Source organism: Electrona antarctica (assembly GCF_951216825.1).
Source record: "Electrona antarctica genome assembly, chromosome: 1".
Classification (NCBI taxonomy): domain Eukaryota; kingdom Metazoa; phylum Chordata; class Actinopteri; order Myctophiformes; family Myctophidae; genus Electrona; species Electrona antarctica.
In genome coordinates this window covers 9249611-9267474 of record NC_136806.1, presented here as the reverse complement: position 1 = coordinate 9267474, position 17864 = coordinate 9249611, and the positions used below count along the sequence as shown (strand labels likewise).

General features: G+C 40.4%; 1 protein-coding gene across 1 annotated transcript; it reads left to right on the top strand.

The window, feature by feature from the left end:
• Positions 1–1489: 1489 nt before the first annotated feature.
• Positions 1490–9511, top strand: LOC306943388 (solute carrier family 22 member 13-like; the record flags this gene model as incomplete). Its single annotated transcript, XM_079529680.1, has 10 exons — positions 1490–1864; positions 1988–2091; positions 2389–2543; positions 2950–3148; positions 3613–3733; positions 4338–4432; positions 4561–4775; positions 5710–5818; positions 6393–6599; positions 9439–9511. The coding sequence occupies 10 exons, from the start codon at positions 1490–1492 to the stop codon at positions 9509–9511; spliced, it is 1653 nt and encodes a 550-aa protein (XP_079385806.1).
• Positions 9512–17864: the final 8353 nt, after the last annotated feature.

The window sequence follows — 17864 nt, the reverse complement described above, 5'->3', positions numbered from 1 at the left end:
ACCAGTCCATCCGAGTGGTCCCCATGAGTCACCAGTCCATCCGAGTGGTCATGAGTCACCAGTCCATCCGAGTGGTCCCCAATGAGTCACCAGTCCATCCGAGTGGTCCCCCGTGAGTCACCAGTCCATCCGAGTGGTCCCCATGAGTCACCAGTCCATCCAAGTGGTCATGAGTCACCAGTCCATCCGAGTGGTCATGAGTCACCAGTCCATCCGAGTGGTCATGAGTCACCAGTCCATCCGAGTGGTCCCCAATGAGCCACCAGACCATCCGAGTGGTCATGAGTCACCAGTCCATCCGAGTGGTCCCCAATGAGCCACCAGACCATCCGAGTGGTCATGAGTCACCAGTCCATCCGAGTGGTCCCCTATGAGTCACCAGTCCATCAAAACCAGAGGGGTGAGGATCAGCTGAGTCGCACACACAGAACATGTCAACACCACACCAGGCCACATTGCACATATGCTTCTAGTTTATTAGACGGAGAAATATATACCGTATGAACAGGAATAGAGCATGCATCTCATATTGTGTACATACAGTCGGTCTCTCAGATACACTAGTCCAGTGGTTCCCAAACCTTTTCGTGTCAAGTACCCCCAAATCAACATTTATTAGGCCACGGACCCCCCTTTTGAAAACATATGCCAGTGACCCCGATAAGGGAGGATTTCTACGGCTCTAGAAGTGATTCCGAAACATTAATTTCATGGACCCCCCCCAGTTTCACAGGCATTATGCTACGGACCCCTGATTTAATGGCATTTCTATCTGGTACCCCAATTTATATTGTAAAACCACTGTTAATTTAACTTACAGACCCATAAGGGTCCATTTGGTTCCTAACTAGCTCTAATTGAGCTGGGTACCCCCTGGAACTCCCTCAAGTACCCCTAGGGGTCCTCGGACCCCACTTTGGGAACCCATGCACTAGGTGGTCATATCATGGATATAAATAATGTAATGTTCTCTGGTGTAATACGTTATTTTTGTACAGTGCAGGTCAATTCAATTTGTGATAATGAATTGGACATATTTTGTGGTCTAATCTTGCTAGCTCATACATATCCCAAATCGTATGGTCTGTTCAAATGCCCCAAATAAATGAGGATTTATTACTAATCCTCATGTTTCTAGTGTGTCGTTTTTAATCAAATGTAGCTTAACCATAACTCTGATGCTCTGCTACTTCAGTACATATTACTATTGGTATTGCACAGCTGCACTAAAATTGCTGGTGAACACAGTGGCACTGACTGACTATCCTAACACATGGGCCACACTGTCTCACATTGCCCGCACAAGGTCCAATCCAACCCGGTTTTGACCCATGCAGTCTTGTTTCTTTGCATTTACCCATATAAAAGTTGCATATATATGACCAAAGTGAATTATTCACAAAAGTTACTGAATAGTCAGATGGTTAAATATTTGCGGTGATGTCCTTCAGTATTCCGTCCGTTTGACCAAATGGTCCACAGTGTGAAAATGGTTGATTTTGGTGACATCCTGAGTTCTGTTGGGGACTTCGGCTTGTTCCAGAAGCTGCTTCTGCTCGGCCTCTGCATGCCCTCTATCTTACTGCCCATGACTTTCACCAACCTTCTTTTCATCCAGTCGGACCCGGACCGACGCTGCAACACAGACTGGATACTCAAAGCCGATCCCAGCTTAACCCCAGAAGAGCAGGCTAACTTGACCCTTCCACGGGAGACGGACGGGACCTTCAGCAGGTGTGAGATGTTTGTCCCTGTGGACTGGGACATCGACGCCATCCGGGACGATGGACTGAATGAGACCACAGAGTGCCAGAATGGATGGGTGTATGACAGGTCTATGTATGAAGCCACCATAGTCACTGATGTAGGTTTATACTGGAAGTATTGGCTATACATTTGAATGATTTACAACGGTGGTACCGGCGTTACTGATGTTGCTGTCATGTCATGCCCAGTTTTGCCCACATCAACGACGTTTGTTTTGCAGTTTGATCTGGTTTGTAGCAGGTCAAATCTGGCTGAAGTTGCACAAACCGTCTTCATGGCTGGTTTACTTACTGGCACATTCATTTTTGGGCCAGTTGCTGAATCGTAAGTGCTTCTTTACCTAATTAAGCATCAGGCCTGATCTATACTTACTTGCGCAGCCTGTCTCACAGACACTAGCTAGCTCAACACGTCACACACGCGATGCATTGTCAGCTTGTAGATCTACTATTTTCAGTACCAGACACTGGCGCACAGGACTAGGTATAAATCAGTTGTCACTCATACACCGTACTACCGAAACAAATTCCTAACATGCTTCTGATCTGATTCTGACACCAAGTATTGCTTTTATACTATTATCAAGTTCATTAATATTTTCCTGTACCGTCTAAATCCTAGGTATGGTCGCCAGAGAGCCACTCAGATACCAGTAGCTCTTTTTCTCATTTTCACAATAACGGCTGGTTTGTCTCCGGGTCTGTACACCTACATGACGTCCCAGTTCATAGTTGGAGCTGCCATAGCAGGATATCGAGTTAATGCCCCTGTATTAGGTATATCTCCACTATGATATCTACTTCTGTTCTACTTCTCTTCTCGTCTACTGGCTACTCTACTTCTCATCTTACAAACGACTGACATAGAAACATAGCTTTTTCAGAAAACTGTCAGGATGTAGAAGACATTTTTAGAATCTGATCTCAGGTCAAAATGGGTTTTAATCTTAACTCTTGTCTTAGATTGCTATTGTTTAACATTGGAAGTACCATATTTAGATGGTTATTCTTGTTATTCAACACATAATCTGGAGGTGTGTACTCAACTGTAACTGTTAGTTCATAGTGTATTACTAGCACTGTATATTGTTTATATAACAAAATAATATAACTATGTCCTAAATGCTTTCCAATGTACATGGCAAATTAACCTAATTCTGTTTCTGCTACTGTGTTCTGATAGCGACAGAGTGGATTGGGGTCAGCAGAAGGTCACTTGCCTCCTGTTTGAGCCAGATGTGTGCGGCAGTGGGCCAATGTATCATGTCTGGATTAGTGTACGTGATCCGTGACTGGAGGCTGGTCCAGTATGCTATGGCTGCACCGCTGGTCGTCGTATTCATATATATATGGTACGTGATCCGTGACTGGAGGCTGGTCCAGTATACTATGGCTGGACCGCTGGTCGTCGTATTCATATATATATGGTACGGTATATACTCTGTGGGTTTCTCTTGTTTTCCCTTTGTGCTCCAAAAGCGTTTTGAATGTATTGGTTTTGAGAGGCATGAATTAGAAGTAAGAATTACAATGTTTTAACTTCCAGTTCCAAATCTGTCCTAAAATTAAGGTCCTCAAAATCGGGACTCAAAATCTTTAAAGGCATGTACAGTATGATTTATTTATGATATTATTTATTTACAGATTCAAATCCACAGCATTACAGATTACAGCACTTACTGTAGTAGTCTGGAAACCAATTTCTTTCTTTTGTGGTGTCCTCCTTTAAAACATATTTGTTGTAGGGCTCTTACAAATGTGTAAATAAACAGTATCAGTGTCTCAGTTCTTGACAAATTCAAGTATATGATTGCATTATAACTGCATATTATTATTATATCTCTAGGTTTATTCCAGAGTCTGCGAGATGGTTGCTTGCACAAGGCAGAAGGGCTGAATCTAAGGCGTTGTTGCTCAAAGTGGCAGCGATCAATGGAGCCCCAGTTCCAGAGACCCTCCTGGCAGAGGTACATACGTCAGTCTCAGCCCTAAACCTCTTCTTCTGACATCTGGTGTGCCCTGAAAATACCCTGAAGAAGGCAGTTGTACCTGCCGAAACGTTGCTTTCTACTCTACTCTGCATCCAAATAAATAATCGGCACTTTGGCTATCAGTGTGTGCGGCAACTCTTTTGTCTTTTTAAGACTTAAAGGGGCATTCCACTCATTTTCAACATTTTACTATGTCATTAATGTACCTTAGAGCTGTTGTGTGGAAATAATAAAAAAGATCCCCCATTCTGTGTTTCCTAGAACTAGAGGTCTGAAAAGAATCATTAACATGGTGAAACGCATCTTGATGACATCATCAAGATGTGTTTCACCATGTTAATGATTTTTTTCATAATTACAGTTCTAGGAAACACAAAATGGGGGGACTTTTTTATTATTTCCACACAACAGCTCTCAGGTATATTAATGACATAGTAAAATGTTGAAAATGGGTGGTTTTCCCCTTTAACTCTTTAGATGTTTCTGCCGTGAGCTGGCACCACTACCAAGACTGGTGTGCGTTTAGCATCCTCCTGCACAGTGCCCCCGATCAGGATTGTGATGCACTTCTGTCCTTCAGGTTACCGAGGAACCGAAAAAACAAACCGGAGGACTCAAATTGCTCTTTACATCACCAGTCCTGATAAAAAGATTCGTAATTATATCTTTTGCATGGTAAGTCTAATTTCGTTTAAAAGTGCATTTTATGGAAAGTACTTGTTATCGCTGACCATTTCTAATTGTGTGTGTGTGTGTGTGTGTGTGTGTGTGTGCGTGTGCGTGTGCGTGTGTGCGTGACGAAGGGCTTCACTGTCCTTAGGCTACTTCTGCCTTTCTCTAAATGTGGGCAAGTTGGGACTGAACATATTTGTGGTGCAGTTCCTGTTCGGCGTCACTGAGATCCCTGCACATCTCCTCTGCATCTGGTTCCTGGAAGTGTTTGGGAGGAAGATCTCACTGACGTCCACCCTCCTCACTGGCGGCTTCTTTTGTCTCCTAACCCTGGCCTTCCCCCAAGGTGCGTTCCCACCTCCCAGACCGTATTTATTCATTAATTTATTCATATACCGTATATGGAGTTATTTGTTAGGCATGCCCAAATATGGAGTCTATGCAGATGTCAGAACATTATTGTGATGTCAAAACGGGCCAGCTCCATATATGGAGATATAGGGGTGATCAGGTCCAGAGCCCGGGCAGAGGCTTTTGTGCTGGTTCTGGACAACCGGCTACCCGACGGACTCGACACCGGGCACTGAACTCCCTGTGGGGGTGTGGAACACGTGTGTTGAATCTCTGTGTGTACGTACAGTCGTACACACGTATGTACACACAGAGACTTGGTGCATTTATAGATAGATAAGTAAGTAAGTAGCCTTGCCGAGCCATGGGGCCCATAGGGCAGGAGCCTATCTCCTGTTACTGTAGCGTGAGGCAGCTTGATGTACATGTACACCCCCTGGACATGACGCTAGTATGTCACAGGGACTTACCCCCAATCCAACCCTTGATGCTGAGTGTCAAGCAGGGAGGCACTGGGTCCCATTTTTAGAGTCTTGACCCGGCCGGGGATTGAACCCCGACCTCCCAGTCTCAGGGCGGACACTAACCACAAGGCCATCTATTTATAGATAGATAGTAGAGACAAATTGTGCCCATGAGCTATTAATTGGGGGAAAAACTAGGTCCCCTCTTCCTGTTTTCATTCTACACCAAACCTTTTCTTATGAGATAATTGCAGAATATTCATAATGAGATGCATAATGAGGATAATCATTACTCAAGGATTAATTCATAGGAGATTAGTAATAATTTCATGTGCCACATTGGACTATTATTTTGTTTCAGATAGTGTTGTTACTATCACAGCTCTCATTATTGGACTATTATTTTGTTTCAGATAGTGTTGTTACTATCACAGCTCTCATTATTGGACTATTATTTTGTTTCAGATAGTGCCATTACTATCACAGCTCTTGCCACCGTGGGAAGGTTCTTCATGAACTGGGCTGGTTCCGTATGCATGCTCTATTCTCAGGAGCTGTTTCCCACTTCTCTCAGGTACAACACAAGTTATGTTTTTTTTGAAGAATATGATAAAATAAATACATACACCGTGTTGTCAAGTAAATATTATTACTTCTTTCCAGTAATATGTAACTTAACTAGTTACTTTCACATTTTGAGTAATAATATTACATTACTTTTTTCCTAAAGTAACATTATTACTATTTTCACAAGCCTTGGTAGAACTGTGGGTTTGAGTGTTTATTTATAATGGTAGACTGGATAGGGGTCAAGTTGCTTTGCAGACTGCTGATCCGCTCTAGATCTAAACTCTAGAGCGGATACGGAAACGATGTAGTATCGGATGCAGAAGGGCGGGCCTTAAACCGCCCGGAACACGGAACAACCTAATTACTGGAGGCGAGAGAAAAAAGTAAAGTAATAACTAATAAGTAACTAGTTACCTTTCTCAGGGAGTAATAAGTAGTGTAACTTTATTCCTTTTTTTTAAGTAATAAGTAATATATTACTGTTAAAGTAATATTTTGACAACACTGTACATACACAACGACACGCATTTTCCCTGAAACGTTCCCGTCTACTCTATACATTCCATTCACCCATCCAGGCAAACAGCGGTTGCCTTGGCTTCCATAGGCTACAGAATTGCAGGGTTGCTGTCTCCTTCACTCAACCTGCTGGCCCTGTACCACTGGGCAGTACCCACCTCCGTCTTCGGTAGCCTCGCAATAATCAGCGGGACTGTCGCATTCCTGCTTCCTGAGACCAGACGAACGGAGCTGCCCGACTCCACTGATGAGCCCGTGGGCAAGAGGTGTGTTGTTTTTGTCGACTAAAACTAAGAGGAAAAATGTTCGTCTACTACCTTTTTTCACTACGATACCTAAATGGAAACTAAATGAAAACTAACCTATGATGACTAAAACTAAGACTAAATGTATTGACAATTTCGTCAACAGCTAAAAACTAGACTAAATGCTAGGAAGGGGACTAGTGGACAAGAGATCCAGTAGAAGTCATTTTACACTTGGTTGCATGCTGAAAATAGCAGATCTACAAGCTCACAACGCGTCGCAGTGCGACGCGTTGTGAGCTTGTAGATCGGCTATTTTCAGCAAGTGTAAAAACAATTACGACGGCATCAAGGCCCGCCAAAATACATTTTAGTCGACTAAATCAACTGTAGATTTAGGCCCAGGCCACACCACTCTGGATCTTTTGCAAAACGGATATTTTCGTCCTCCGTTTTAGAAAAAATTCCTGGCCATACGACAGAGATATCTATGTCCACACCCAAACGCAGAAACGCATTGAACACTGGATAAAATCACTGCAGTAGCAGGTTTCAATTGTAGGCTATATTATATTTGATTTTATATTTACACTTATGAGGTGCCAATCATATTTTTAATGAATGAATAAGTACCGCATTTTAAAAGCCACCTAAATTGTGAGTGGAAGTACATGTTTCTTTCATTGTCTGTCAGCATGTCACACTATGTGCGTAAATCTCCAGATCCCGACTCTCGACTTTTCTCTCCATATAATTTAAAAATGATAGACACTTTACCATTGCTCTGGCGACCTGGCAATCCTGCACAGAAATTAATAGCAGAGTCAGACCTATAGAAGTGTCCACAACCAGTTGTGAGCTTGTAGCGTGGCTATATTTTAGGCTAATACAAGTTCACGCGCACATTGTCAGCATGTAGGCACAGTGACATGCAGTCAATGGTGCGCCCTAAACATGAGAGAGATGTGCCATAATGCGCAGTTTGCGCACGCACGATGCGATCCCATTCACACCTCTCTCTCTCTCTCTCTCTCTCTGCACCCTCTCTCTCTCTCTCTCTCCTCGCATGACCATGAATTATTTTCGCTCCTATGCCACCAAAATGTGGAACGCCCTACCAACTGTCATTAAGACATGCGAATCCCTTGACTCCTTCAAAACCGCTCTCAAAGGGCACCTACGGATGGCTGCAATTCGAAACTGGCCCCCGTAAAATCTGAATCCCCCCCCGCCCCCCCCTTTTTTCCCCTCACTATATATTTCTTTTCCCTTTTTACCTCCTTTTTGATGAATTCCTGTTCTGTCTATAGAAGTGTCTATTTGTACGTCTCTAAATGTTTTGATGATTTGAACATGGTGGACCCTATTGGAAACAAGTGTAATGCTTAATTGGGTCGTCCACTCACAGTTAACAGCCTTTGTATTGAGTTTGTGCTTGAAATGTACTGTAATTCTGCAAACTGTTAATAAATTCTTCAATCAATCAATCAATCCAAAATACAGCACGATATAGTTTCACATGCGGCTATGCACACACCACGCATAGACTTGTTGGTGTAGGCTACTGCGCAATGGCATTTGGCCTGGGTCCTTATTGGTAGGTTAATATCCACAGTTTATCTGTAGCGGTCCGCAATGAACCTATTGGCTTCGCAGTCGGCACCAATACAAATGAAACTATTTGAATAAAGGTTGTACACATCAGTGAAATTAACCTCATTGAAATCCCTAATTGAGAGTGTAGACCTAGCAAGCGCACCACAGCTCATATAGGCTGCATGGCTATACGGGCTTGGGCACTACCCTACCATCTCTCTATATCATTTGATGAAGGCATATTAAAAACATGACTTGTACACCCAATGAAAATATAAACTTCACGGAATATATACCACTTCGAATTATAACAATCGGTTGAAGATTATCTGAATATAGCACGAGTAAAATCTCAACCTCTTTGCGCAACGGGCCATTGCGCTGAGGACTGGGCTGGCAGTGTTTTTTTTACCTATACTTGTGAGGACCTCTGCTTGACAAGCTGCATGTGGGCGGTGGCGGTGACATAATCGTTTCTCAAAAACTCCGTTTCGCATGACTACACCGCTCCACTGATCCGGATATTTTCGAAAATCTTCACTTATTTATCCGTTTAAAAAAACCTCCGTTTGAGTGGCCGAAAACGCCGTTTGCGTGTGGCTGAAAGGCCCAAACGCACAGAGAAATGTGCGTTTTGCAAAAGACCCTTATACGTGTGGCCTGGGCCTTAGTCGACTAAAATATTATGACATTTAGTCGACTAAAACTAGACTAACACTAAAACATTCCAGGTGACTAAAATGTGACTAAAACTAAATGAAAACTATTCAAGAGACTACGACTAAAACTAAAATCTAAATTTGCTGCCAAAAACAACACTACTGGGCACAACCTTGTTTCATTCATTGCAGTTTTTGACATGCTAAAGGCTCATTAGCTCATTCAGTTTGCCAAATCACAACGTGATTTGAGCTTGCAGATAAGCTATTATAATATTATTTTTTTTGTGAGAAAACAACACAATTTAACACAGTATAAAATAAGGCGTAACTAAGTTCTGTCTGTCTGTCTGTCTGTCTGTCTGTCTGTCTGTCTGTCTGTCTGTCTGTCTGTCTGTCTGTCTGTCTGTCTGTCGGTCAGTCGGTCAGTCGGTGTCCCTTTATGTCCAAATCATATGGGTATATGATATGGGAACTCCATATGGGGTTCCGTGTCAGCCATGTAAAAAGTAACAAATAGAATAGTCGCTAAGAAAATAGTCACTAGTTTCGGCGCAGAACATTTCCATTGACTAATGTATGGTTTTTCTCCCCTTTCTCCACAGAAACATCACCTCCGTGAAGAACGGCACCCCAGACGTGTCCAACCTCAATAGTATAACCTCTACCAAACTCTAGTCTAAATGATTACCTACCAATGCGTTTATTGAGTTGATCTATTCAGTCTGGCCGTTGTGTGTTCACATTCAAGCGTTCACATTCACAGCAACAACATACCGTACAAGTATATGGATTTTACTTATCTACCAGTTGATTCTCTGGAAAACAGGACACGATAAGATTGTACGCTACAGTACAGTATATTGTTGATATACATACACTGCCAGATTTTAAGCAGTGTTACTTACCTTGTATTAGATTATAGCCCCCGTCCATGTTCTCTGTATTCCGTTGCCTTGAGCCCCGTTTCAGGTTCTGATTATTCATTTATCTGCAGTAGTACCTGAGTCCTTTTCTCAGAGACCTGACTTTTGGTCTTGATCTTTTGCTTGTATCTGGATTTTTGGATATATCTACGCCCCCCTTTGGATTAATTTGCCCGCTTGGACTGTTGTCTTGGTTTTCGACCCTTGCCTGATCTCGGACGGCTACGTGTAAACGTTGTATCCTTTGAAGGGATTTAATAAATTCACTGTATTGAACCTGCTCTATAGCTCCAGTCGACCTTGTCTGTATTGTTGGAAATAGCCTTTACTTGGCTTGGCTCTTCTCGCGTGCTCTGGAAAGTCATTCCACTACAGAGAGGTAACCTTTTACACAGGTAAACATTCTGTTACTTTTCAAAACATTTTAATATATCACCAGTGTTGTTTTTGGCAGCTAATTTCTATTTTTAGTTTAGTCATATAGTCTTTGGACTGAAACTTCATTTAGTTTTAGTCACATTTTAGTCACCTCGGAATGTTTAGTTAGTCTAGTTTTAGTCGACTAAATGTCATGCGATTTTAGTCGACTAAATCTACAGTTGTTTTAGTCGACTAAAATGTATTTTGGCGGGCCTTGATGCCGTCGTAATGGCTGATAATAGCCGATCTACAAGCTACAAGCATTAGTTTTGCACAAAAAACACTCCTTGGGCTGAAAATGAAATAATTTAGAAATTTTGAAAATATTGCCTTATAATAGGTTGTCAATTGTGGCATCTTGGATTAAGGCAAATGTAGGGTATTAGCAGTGAGCAGATTAGGGTAGATTTTTTATCCTGGCTAGTAGACCTAATGTCCTGTCAGAATCAGGTGAGAAACAAAATAATCCAATTTTGTCCAATTTGAGAGGAATTCTTTACTTTATTTACTGGACTAATTCAGCAGCAGTGCAGTAATCTCCCTAACAGCTATCCCTTTAGTGATGAACACCACCTATTGTACATTTGTTTGTGCTTATACACGTACCACATTCATACCATACTGTACCTTATCAGTGGTGGAAAAATTACTCTTTTTTTTTTGTTACATTTTGTAAAAGTATCAATACTGCAATATAGAAATACTCCATTATGAGTACAAGTACGGTAATAAAGTATTGGCGTCAAAATGTAGATAAAGTATCAACAGTAAAAGTACTCATTATACAGAATGTCCCATTCCAAGTTCTCAAATGTATGAAAACCTTTTGAAAATAGCCTATCTACGTACAAGCTCACATTTTTTTTGTTTGTAGATCGGCTATTTTCAAACGGCCGAAATGTATATAGGGCCTAAGTGGCTAATGTATGCTTTATAATAATAATAATAATCTAAATCTATAAAGTAATTAGTAACTTAAAGTTGTGTTTGTATTGGGTTTGCAGCTAAATATAATGCAGAGATACTGTGTACAGTATGCACATAACATTTGGAGTTTTAATTTCCTGAGAGAACCACAACTATATGTAAAGACATGTATGTTCTTGTCGGTCGGGATAAAGAAAGCAGAGAAGATTTATTTCTGTGAAATGTCATACCCTGCAAAAGATCTACTGTCTCTTATCCAACGGCCTACAGAGCTGGCATTATACGAGGCCCAGACATCAGAGGGCAGCTGCACACTTAACCCATTTTGACCTGTCGTCGAAATTAAAAAGAATTCTTCTAAATGCAGTTTTCTGAAATACCTGTGTTTCTTTATGAGTGGTGCTCAATATTTCATGTCAAGGACGCCGAATATTATATGTATTTGGCCGCCGACCCCCATCTGAAAATATGTTGTTCCAGGGACCTCACCGAAACAAAGAATTGAGTTAAAGATTTTTCAAAAATAGCAGACCTACAAGCTCGTAGCGCGCCACTCGGTGGCGCGCTATGAGCTTGTAGATCTGCTATTTTTCAATAGCTAAATTATAACAATGTTTAAAACACCAAAAGGGGTTCCCGCCCAAAATGGTTTAATGTCCGCTGCCAAACGCCTCCGAAATAAGAGAAGTGTCCTGTAATAAGGCCGTCATTCTTGGAGAAGTCTGTTGTTATGGAAGACTAGTCCCCGTGATGAGAGTCTGTTGTTATGGAAGACTAGTCCCCGTGATGAGAGTCTGTTGTTATGGAAGACTAGTCCCCGTGATGAGAGTCTGTTGTTATGGAAGACTAGTCCCCGTGATGAGAGTCTGTTGTTATGGAAGACTAGTCCCCGTGATGAGCCTGAAGTCTGTTGTTATGGAAGACTAGTCCCCGTGATGAGCCTGAAGTCTGTTGTTATGGAAGACTAGTCCCCGTGATGAGAGTCTGTTGTTATGGAAGACTAGTCCCCGTGATGAGAGTCTGTTGTTATGGAAGACTAGTCCCCGTGATGAGCCTGAAGTCTGTTGTTATGGAAGACTAGTCCCCGTGATGAGCCTGAAGTCTGTTGTTATGGAAGACTAGTCCCCGTGATGAGCCTGCAGTCTGTTGTTATGGAAGACTAGTCCCCGTGATGAGCCTGAAGTCTGTTGTTATGGAAGACTAGTCCCCGTGATGAGCCTGAAGTCTGTTGTTATGGAAGACTAGTCCCCGTGATGAGCCTGCCGAAACGGAATGCCTTGTAATAGGCCTATCTCACAGCCCGCTTTCCACGCCCACTTCCGGTAAATAGTGGTGTCTTTAACATTAGCATTTACACGTTTTTTTCTCTGGAGAATCTAAGTACATTTTCTAATGTAAAAATGTGACAGACCAATATTATTATGAAGCAAACAAGATGGTAAATCAGCTCGAACAGATAGAACAAACCTTACCTTGAGAAAACAAAAGTTGTAGACTTCTTAAATTACCTCTGTTAACATGTAGCGTCTATGGAGTGACGTCACGCTATCACCACTAGCCCCGAAAGGGGGCGTATTAAGGGGGGCGGGGAAATTCTGTGAGATATGCTTATTGTTGTTTATGCTGTGAAGATGTACTGTACACTTTGTACAGTAATGGTAAAATATAACCAATTCTGCCAAATGTTGTGCTTTTTGATGAATACTGACCTTTTTTTCCCCCCCACTAGACCGACAAACCTGCTGCTGATAAAAATTCATTGTAAGCTTATCTCTAACATCTTTACTAATATCTAGTTATGCTGATTGACATTTGTGGCTGCCTATTGTAATCGTACTGTGTTGTATTGTGCCTCTTCTTTTTTTTGCAATTTGCAACCCATTTTTTCACCCAGTGTCAATTATCTAATGTAATCCTGGGCGCTACACTCCCTCTGCTAACCCGGGGAGAGCAATGGACTGACCTCATGCTTCCATCGGGGGGGCGTGCGTTCAGTAGCGCATGGAATGATCACGTTATTCCAACCAGTCCCTTTCCCCTCCACCAGGCTGATCAGGGGAAGACAGTATAGAGACCAGGATTATTGCATGTTTTTTGTGAGGGTACCTACCCTAGGGAACACATGGAGAACATGCAAACTCCACACAGAAAAGCCCTTTTGCCAACCCCGCCCCAGGGTATGGGCTCTTATATGTGAATCTGTCTTTGAACAAAATGACTCAATGGATGGATTTTCAAAAAACATGGAGGGAATCATCAAAGATCCAAAGATATTGTTAGTTAGTGTGGTTGCCCTAAAAGGGCAACCAGACTATTGTAATTGTAACACTTTATTATTAGTGTGGTTGCCTATGGGCAACCATACTATTGTTCCCCTTACCTTTTATTAGTGTGGTTGCCTATGGGCAACCATACTATTGTTCCCCTTACCTTTTATTAGTGTGGTTGCCTATGGGCAACCATACTATTGTTCCCCTTACCTTTTATTAGTGTGGTTGCCTATGGGCAACCATACTATTGTTCCCCTTACCTTTTATTGTGGGCTCGCAACAGCGAGCACACACTAGTTATTGCCAGTTTATATTTATTGTGGGCTCGCAACAGCGAGCACACACTAGTTATTGCCAGTTTATATTTATTATTATTCGTTATTCCGCCACTTTGTTCGTCCTCCTACTACTTTCACACACTTTATGCTAGAAATTTAGTTCAAACTTCAAACTGTTCAGCTCTTTGCAGTTATGTGTGCTTGCATTTAGATTGTTTATACTTTTTTAACTTTTTAAATTTTTAACTTTTTTTTACATTCTTTATAATGAGAGTCAATGGGAGAAACGTCCCATTTTTCACAGTTGACTTTTTTGTGCTCTTATTACTCTGTCATACTTTCACTTTGAAACTCCATTCAAACTTTAAAATGTTCATCAATCTTTGAATTTTCATTGGTGAAAAAGTTTTTTTGAAGATTTATACTTTTTAAAATATTTAACTTTATTTATAAAATGTTTCTCTCATAGACAATGTATGGGATTTTATCTCTAAATCAACCTCACTTTTGCAGCCTCATTACTCTGGCATACTTTGTCGTAGAAACGTGATTTAAACTTTAGCTAGCTCACACGACTGTGGACTTTTTCGTGGTTCAAACCGTATTCGAATACGTTACACGTTTTTTCCGAAATCGCAGTTCAATCGCAGGCCGTATCGCCTAATTAGTGCGCCCTTAGAGTGCGGGGCCTCCTTGAGTAGAGTGTGGAAACTGAAATTCTTTCCTTGGAAATTTACCAAACAAATTGTCGTCCCGGCCAAAATATTCACTTTACATGGATGTTCTTTGGTCATTTTGTAGCCACACATGTCCTCTTTCACACAATGTAACCACCAGCACAGATACAGATACATACAGAATGTGAACTACGGCCTTTTAAGTGACACAAATACAGTCAAGCTGCCCATTGACCTCCATTGTATAATTCTTACGAGGAAAGTATCGTGAAGACAATTCTTAACTCGCTCTTATAACCACATATTCGATCGTACCAACACCACAATCGTACATGTTGTACCTCAATGTCTCAGGCCACTCACAGCGAAAAAAATATTTGCATTCGACTTTTACTTTTTGCGATAGAGCAATTTGTTCGGGCATAGGTTTTTCCCCATCCAGGCCCATTGAAATCTCCCAGTCATAGTGCTGGGACTGTTTTACTCTCCCACAGCTGAGACATATAAGGGCTTAATTACAGGGCTGACATTAGAGTTACAAGATCTCAATGAGTTGCTCTGCGAAACCTTGTGAGCTTGTAGATCTGCTATTTGTGCAATTAGGCTCTACACCAGTCACAGACACACGCATGCATGCACACGCACACGCACGCACGCACGCAGCTTGTAGGTCTGCTATTTGTGCAATTAGGCTCTACACACAGAGTCACAGACACGCATGCATGCACACGCACGTACACGCACACACACACACACACACACACACACACAAACCCTGTCTTTTGCTTGCAGCATGCTACAGTCTTGCAATTTGCTCCATGGGCTTAGACCACCAATAGGATCACCCTGTACTTAATTAATTGCTTAAGCCCCGCCCCTCTGTATTCCTATTGGCTGGCCTTTACACAGCTATAACTCTTATTTGCAGCATGATACAGTCCTGAAAGTTTGTTTATGGACTTACACCACCAATAGGAACACTCTAATATAAACTTTTAAAAAACCTTAAAAAACAAAACCTTCAAAAAAAAACTTAAAAAAAACATTTAAAGAAAAACTTAAAAAAACTTTTAAAAACACTTCTAAAAAAATGAAAGAAAAATCTTAGACCATTATCAATAATCATTGTGTTTATGCTTTTAAAGATAGGCCTATATGCTATTTGACCCTTTTTTTTACATGTAAAAGTATGCTATTTAATACAATTTCTGCTCATTAATGCGTTCATATCCATTGATGTTGTATTTTTTTCTTTTTACCTTTTCTTAATTAATCAAGAATACATTGTAAAGCATTATTCATACATTACAAATCATTAGTAGACACAGTTATAACTTTACTTACTTTATTCTGCCACTTTTTGGGCATCATACTACTTCCACATACTTTATGCTAGAAATGTAGTTCAAACTTCAACATGTTCCGCTTTATGCAGTTATTTATGCTTATATTATTATTTGTTACAATTTTTTATACTTTAACTTTTTGTACTGTGTTGTACACTTTTGTGTTCAGACTTGGTGGGTGGTCCCACAGACACAAAAAAAAGGTCATCGCTAGAAAGGTCAAAAGGTCATCGCTAGAAAGGTCACAAAAAAAGGTAAAAAAGGTCATCGCTAAAAAGGTCAAAAGGTCATCGCTAGAAAGGTCACAAAAGAAAAGGTAAAAAAAAGGTCATCGCTAGAAAGGTCAAAAGGTCATCGCTAGAAAGGTCACAAAAAAGGTCATCGCTAGAAAGGTCAAAAGGTCAAAAGGTCATCGCTAGAAAGCTCACAAAAAAGGTTAAAAAAAGGTCATCGCTAGAAAGGTCAAAAGGTCATCGCTAGAAAGGTCACAAAAAAGGTAAAAAAGGTCATCGCTAGAAAGGTCAAAAGGTCATCGCTAGAAAGGTCACAAAAAAGGTCATCGCTAGAAAGGTCACAAAAAAGGTAAAAAAGGTCATCGCTAGAAAGGTCAAAAGGTCATCGCTAGAAAGGTCAAAAGGTCAAAAGGTCATCGCTAGAAAGGTCACAAAAAAAGGGTAAAAAAAGGTCATCGCTAGAAAGGTCAAAAGGTCATCGCTAGAAAGGTCACAAAAAAAAGGTAAAAAAAGGTCATCGCTAGAAAGGTTTTTTTTAACTTAAAAGAAACGTTTTTTTTTGTACTTTAAAAAAAGAACTTTAAAAAAAAACTTAAAAAGGAAAACTTAAAAATAAAAAACTTAAAAAACCTTTAACTTTTTTTTTAACTTAAAAAAAAAACTTATTTTTTTTTTAAACGTTTAAAAAATAACTTTTAAAAAAAACATTTAAAGAAAAACTTAAAAAAATACTTAAAGAATACTTAAAAAAGAGAACTTAAAAAAACTTTTAAAAACACTTCTAAAAAAAATGAAAGAAAAATCTTAGACCATTATCAATAATCATTGTGTTTATGCTTTTAAAGATAGGCCTATATGCTATTTGACCCTTTTTTTTACATGTAAAAGTATGCTATTTAATACAATTTCTGCTCATTAATGCTTTCATATCCATTGATGTTGTATTTTTTTCTTTTTACCTTTTCTTAATTAATCAAGAATACATTGTAAAGCATTATTCATACATTACAAATCATTAGTAGACACAGTTATAACTTTACTTTATTCTGCCACTTTTTGGGCATCATACTACTTCCACATACTTTATGCTAGAAATGTAGTTCAAACTTCAACATGTTCCGCTTTATGCAGTTATTTATGCTTATATTATTATTTTTTACAATTTTTTATACTTTAACTTTTTGTACTGTGTTGTACACTTTTGTGTTCAGACTTGGTGGGTGGTCCCACAGACACAAAAAAAAGGTCATCGCTAGAAAGGTCAAAAGGTCATCGCTAGAAAGGTCAAAAGGTCATCGCTAGAAAGGTCACAAAAAAGGTCAAAAGGTCATCGCTAGAAGGGTCACAAAAAAAGGTAAAAAAAAAGGTCAACGCTAGAAAGGTCAAAAGGTCAAAAGGTCATCGCTAGAAAGGTCACAAAAAAGGTAAAAAAGTCATCGCTAGAAAGGTCAAAAGGTCATCGCTAGAAAGGTCACAAAAAAGGTCATCGCTAGAAAGGTCAAAAGGTCAAAAGGTCATCGCTAGAAAGGTCACAAAAAAGGTAAAAAAGGTCATCGCTAGAAAGGTCAAAAGGTCATCGCTAGAAAGGTCACAAAAAAGGTCATCGCTAGAAAGGTCAAAAGGTCATCGCTAGAAAGGTCACAAAAAAAAGGTCATCGCTAGAAAGGTCACAAAAAAAGGTAAAAAAAAGGTCATCGCTAGAAAGGTCAAAAGGTCAAAAGGTCATCGCTAGAAAGGTCACAAAAAAGGTAAAAAAGGTCATCGTTAGAAAGGTCAAAAGGTCATCGCTAGAAAGGTCACAAAAAAGGTCATCGCTAGAAAGGTCACAAAAAAGGTCATCGGTCAAAAGGTCATCGCTAGAAATGTCACAAAAAAAGGTCATCGCTAGAAAGGTCAAAAGGTCATCGCTAGAAAGGTCACAAAAAAGGTCATCGCTAGAAAGGTCAAAAGGTCA